We start from the raw sequence: 6,000 nt of genomic DNA, 5'->3' as shown, positions 1-6,000 counted from the left end.
GAGTTGATTTATTTAAACTGCTTGGAATAGGGCCAGGCACATAGGATTTCATATAGCAGTAATTATTATCTATTAAAATTAACCAAAGAAGGAAAAAAGGGCACTACAAGACATTTAGGAACCTCCTTGTTGGATAAATCTCCTGAGAACCTGCTTTACCTCTTAAAACTGAAGAAAGCACCATAGAGTACAAAACTAACATATATTTACTTAAGATAATTTAAGGCAAAAAATAAGATTCGTACATGAACAATTTTAAAAACATGCCTATGAAATGCAGTCCTCTAAGTCCTCCACTTAGATCCTTAGTTTCAGAAAACTAAGTGTCCTGAAAAAGAGACTCTTGGGAAAAATGAAAGCTAAGGCTGTCTGGAGAAAATAAAGATTCTGTGTCCTTCAAAGCAACTGGTCACACTGTTTGCTCTTTGTTGAAGATGTGCCTTTTACTCAGGCTATCCATTTGGCCATTAAACTCATCTAGAAGTTCTTTCGGCAGCCCATTAATATAATCATCGTCATAGCCTACAGGCTCAATCTATGGAAGCTGCACTTCCCCTTTCGGTGCAATTGCCTTGGAATTCCAAAGAACGTCCCTTCAGCACCTCTGGCCTCTGGTCTTCCCAGTTGGCCCCTTCACCCCATTTGACCTAGAAGCATCGCACCTTCTTCCTAAATACCTATTTGCTTCCTCCTTCTGCACACAGTTGAGTATATTCTCCTGGCACTGATTTTTATCAGTAAGAGAAGTTAAAGTCTAATAAAAAGCAAAAAAGAAAAAGACTACATATAATAAACATGTATATTTATATACATATATTATGTATTTATAGATATGTATATGTGTAACATATATATACACACACATATATATGTGTGTATATATGTATGTATGTATGTATGTATTTAAAAGAGAGTTCACTTTAGGTTTTATACATTCTGACTCCCTTCTGGAACCCTAGTTTCATTGACAAGCTGGGACAAGCAGAGATAACTGGGGCATGTGCCCTCTGAAAGAAAACTGACTTGAAAAATCTTGGGTGTTTTATTAGCCTGGACCATAGGCTGGGATTCTAAATTCTGGAAGCCAAGATAAAACTGAGAAACTAGACCTCAGGCTCTGAATTCGTTAAGACTTTTCTCTGTGGGATGTGTGTGTATTTAAACAATAAACACTCTTCAGAATCTTTAAGGGATTAAAACCAAACATTCTTCATATATTTTCTCAATTCTAAGCATCTCAGGGCCATGGTTCATATGTAATGTATGACAACAAGAGTTAGAATCAAGGGCCACAGGTCATCAGACCACCTGGGTGTTCTAGTTCCTGCTACCCCTCAGCAATCTTGAAATCAGAGGAAGAGCACACAGCCTGCGAAGGCCCTCCTCCCCCTACACCTACGGTCACAGTTCCCGCAGAGCAGGCCAAGCAGTGGCAAACTGCAAGAGTGGCATGGGGAGCAGGCAGCTAAAAGGCGGTACAAGAAAGCTGGGGGCTGAAAATAAGAGGAGAGCAGGGAAAAGGGAGTAGAAGGGCAAAAGGATGATGAAGAAGGAATTGATGAGGAGCAAAAAGAAGGCAGAGGAGGGCAAACAAGCAGGGAAAATAGTAGGGCTGGACCTCCAAACTTCAAGCAAGCATTCGCTTTTCCACTGTGTCCCAAAGAGGGTATAAGGGGGTCTGAAGTCAAGCCCCACAGGAAGAGATTAACCAGCACAAAGGGTGTGGTTAATCGCCAGGGCGTGGTAGAAGGCAGGATAAACACAATGAGGTGATGCCATGTGGTTTGAGCAGCACAGAAAGATACTCTTTATTATGTATGCAATGTTTATAATTTTACGTACTTTTATAAGGCAGTCCCAATCTAGAGACTGGCTGATTTCCAGAGGAAATTACTTTCATGACCTTAGCTTCTCAGTATTTTTGAACCTCCTGAGGACTCCTCCTCATTACAAATAAGGCAGAGCACAGACAGGGGACTATCCCCGAGCACCACCACAGGGAAGCAGCTCTGACTTCTCACACTCCATGAGGGACAGCTGGCTGAGAGGCCTCCTGGGAGACCTGGAAGATTAAGCTGTCCCCAGAGTCAGCTCACTTTGTTGTCTTGGGGAGAAGACCTCCGAATACATAGCCACCATCACTCGATGGTGGATATTAAAGAGAGGATATTAAAGAGAGGATATTAAAACAATCTCCCCAACCAAACCAAATTAAACCAAACAACACTCCAATCTGGGAACGTAAGCACATAATACCTGCTTGGCAAAAAATGCATGGTTGGCTATAGAACAGAAAGAACTATGTAAATCCAAACTATTGCCTCTTAATCCTTTAATTAGACTGAGTCCTTGAGAAGGAAGCACAATTCATTGTTACTGAAGGAAATCAAGAGCAAATACAGACTGTGACACACCTACACACACACGTGCCCATACACATAATGTAGTGTATTCAAATAAATATGAATAAAAACTCAGGCTGAGGGGCTCAAGGTCTAAAAAGAAATTTATTTGTTTATGAGAGACATGATTTGGAACACTAGAAAGTTCTCCAGGGATGTGTTGGGAAAAATGTGGTGAGAGGACGAGACTCAGCAACCCACGGGCACGTCAAAAGATGTGCACAAACACTCTTGGGTGAACTCTGCTCTGACTTCAGGCCAAAGGTGTTTGCTCACAGGGCTCTGACAGCTGAATGGCTAGAAGGCCCTGGCTCGAGGAACTTATTTGGCACCTTGCTTCTTTTTCTTCTTCTTCTTCGTCTTCTTCATTGGTATGTCATGTAATGTAGCTTCCACTGCTTCCTCAACTTGCTTTTGCAGCTTTTTCTTTTCTCTTCTTTTTTTGGGCTTTGGGGTAATGTCCTGTTCATCAGGGGGCCACACACAATCCTCTCCCTCCTCAGCAGAAACACCAGAATTCTCATCCCGACAAGGGTCTCTGAGCTGCCATTCAACTTGGTCTCTCTTCTTCTTGGCCTGGGGTTTGGTGTCTTTTGCCTCTTTTTTTCTCTTCTTTCCCCTTTTTCTTTCCATTCGGGTCTCTGCAAGGTCAGGCCCTGTTGCTATGACCTGTGGCTTATTCTTTAGCTCTGCCATCCGCTTGGCAAAGTACTCCTGGATGGTGAAGGCACTGGTTGTTGTAGTGGAAGACACATTCCCATCTGGAGTGGAGGGGCTGGAATCATCATCCTAAGGTGGGGAAAAAAGTTAAAACCAATTAAGCATCAACTGTTGACTCTTCACAGCATCCCAAAGAACTGCACATGGAACTACTCACCCTGGGCAGTAGAAGACCAGGCTAAGTGCCCAGCTTCCACCTTGGCTCTTTGTCACCCCTTTGGTAGAGCTCAACTGCAAAGCACAGAACAAGATGGCCAGACACTTGGTTGAATACTGTATGTATTCAAACAGACAGAAGCTAACTTTGTAAGTGAACTGGCAAGTCACCTACAGGGAATTGTGAGTAAATAGCTGCTTAGCAACAATGTTATACCTGATGACTAAGTACCCAGAAGCTCCCTTAAAAACACAGGGGCACTGAAGTTCTCCAGCTTTGTGATTTTACTGGACACCTATTTCAGCTCTGTTATGGATTACACAGGTCTCTGTGCATTGACCTGGAAGCATAGATGACACAGGTATATGCTAGCCCTTCCTGTAACAGGAGCCCAATGCCAACCCAGAATCCAGTGTCAGGAACACCTGTCTCCTCCACAGACAGGGGTGGCCCTCCAGAAGAGAATGCACCAAGGCTGGAAGTGTAAGTGTTCCCTCTGCCACACATAAAGGGCAGGTTAGTGTGGGGAACCATTCTTCCCTCGGCTGGGGGTGGGGAGAAGGGAGATGGCCCCATCCTTACTCCAACATGGATTAGATACTCATGGCTGTGTTAGTCTTGTTTCCAAATGTGAAGAACTACTCACTCATAACAGCTGGCATTAAGTGAGGTTTACATTTTAATTTTAAATAAATACATTCAGCTGTAAGGCTTTAGAAGTGAGAAAATTTCTAACTTGATAGCTTGGGATAAAAAATGAAATGCTACCGTCATCATATGGGTTTTGGCTGGCTGGCAGGAAGAGGATGAAAATGTGTGAGAGAAAATAAGTACCTATAAGATGAAGAATATAAGGACTATGGTTTATGTAGTCAATGTTTAGAGTAACTATGCCCACAGAAACTTTTGAAATAAGCCCTTAGACAATAATGCTAAACCTGGATTTTCATAATAACCGGGCTTCTTTTCATCTTTACTTACTTGCACGGAAGAGACTGGTTGACCCTTTCATGTTGGAAGGGTAGAAAAATGGCTTTCTGAATAAATCCATTTCCAAATTAGGATTCTACATATTTTTCTGAACTTGTCAGGCAAAGTTCTGCCTATGCAGCTAACTTTATTACAAACTAACACATATAAATGGACCACGCATTTTCTTGACACAGAACTCAAAAGCCAGCTCAGTGGAATCAATGTAGCATCCTTTTTCAAATTCCAGCAGCATCAATGAAAACAACTGGGTTTTAGTGGCTATTGCCTCAGAGAGCTCTCACAAAAGGATACCATACCAACAACATCACAACTTATCCAATTAACACAAACCTTATTTTACTCAGGACTAAGAACACAAAATAGTGTGGTCAATTTTAAAATTTCAAAATATAAACAGCATAACATATGGAATAAACCAACTAAGTGTTGGAACAACTTCATATGCTACCTATCAAGCATTCAATTCTGGCTGCAATCCCATCAGGTAATTTTGCAAAATACTTAAAAACAGCTGCCCCAGGAGAGCGAAACAAGGTCACTTATCTTTTTAATTCTTTAAATGTTGAAAGAGCTGAAATTCTGCATAGCCGAATGAGAAATCTTCTCAAGGTGTCCTGATGCCAGCTAATCCCAGTTTGATGGGCAAGAATGCTCTTGCCTTCCATTTAAGGGTACAAAGCCACACCCAGACAGGAGACAGTCTGTGAAGGTGTCCTGTTTATGTAAAGCAGGTCTCATTTAGTTTTATGGCATTAAAAGGAGTTTATTTTATGCAGGCCAGCTCGTCTGGTGTCTGAGGAAATGAAATTTAAATTGCATCCTATGGTTCCTTATGTTGCTCACCTATGTATTACCTCCTGAATTCCTGCTTTTAACAGTTAAATCACAGGAACTAACTGCTGGCATTAATCACACTTTTAATTATTAGGAAATATAAGACTATTTTTGAGTCACTTGTTGAATTCAGCAGGCCTTTCTAATTCCAGAAATAACTATGATCATAATCAACTCCTTATGGTGATAAGGATTTTAATAACCACGGGCCACTGCACACCAAGCTTAGCAGGGCATGGAGACAAGCAAAAGGTGCCAGCACCCAAATCCTATTTATCTCAAAGAAAGTGTAGGCAAAACAATGACTTGCTGGGGAGAGCCATTTAATGCCAGGGGCAGCCACCCTCCCACATCACAGGAATGTATCTGTTTTAAAAGCCACAGAAACAGCAGTAATCAGTTGCAGATCTGACTCTTGTAAGGGCAGTGCCTAGAACTCCTACAGCATAAGCTCTTATTTTGATTTTATAAATCATGAACCTAGTTTCTTACTATAGCAATTGTCATCCCTGTATTCTATGTTCTTGGCCATGAATATGAAAAATATATACCTTTTTAAGAAAACTAAAACTTTTTTCATGTTTGGTCTTTATTTCAAAGTAAGACTGAAAAAAAGCAACAGTTGCTTCTAGTCGTTTGAAACAGAAAACTTGCATCTTTCCACATTTCCATTAATCACATAATACAACCTCAAAAAAAAAAAATCTATAATGCCACAAGTGACTTCTACTATTTCGTAAACTTTGAGAATGCACCAATTTGCTAACAGTGTTCTAAAAATCAGCCAAATAAATGACCAATGCCTTGAAAACGTCCATTGCCATACAAAATGCTACCAAGAGAGGTATAGTTCTTACTAAACATTTGATTTACGCTTAGGGATTCAGGAAACTT

The 6,000-nt window shown here is 41.0% G+C and overlaps 1 protein-coding gene across 8 annotated transcripts in view; it reads right to left on the bottom strand.

The window, feature by feature from the left end:
* Positions 1-2,488: 2,488 nt before the first annotated feature.
* PINX1 (PIN2 (TERF1) interacting telomerase inhibitor 1) overlaps positions 2,489-6,000 on the bottom strand; it is an 89,257-nt gene continuing 85,745 nt past the window's right edge. For all 8 annotated transcript variants that reach the window (XM_080796466.1, XM_080796467.1, XM_080796462.1 and 5 more), the window contains one exon: positions 2,489-3,191. In XM_080796466.1, the coding sequence (XP_080652592.1) occupies positions 2,724-3,191 (468 nt within the window). In that variant the 3' untranslated portion in view covers positions 2,489-2,723. The remainder of the gene's footprint in view (positions 3,192-6,000) is intronic.

Source organism: Martes martes, assembly GCF_963455335.1.
Source record: "Martes martes genome assembly, chromosome: 2".
In the NCBI taxonomy this organism is placed as follows: Eukaryota; Metazoa; Chordata; class Mammalia; order Carnivora; family Mustelidae; genus Martes; species Martes martes.
The sequence above is the reverse complement of the archived record's forward strand: the minus strand, read 5'-3'. Positions and strand labels throughout refer to the sequence as shown.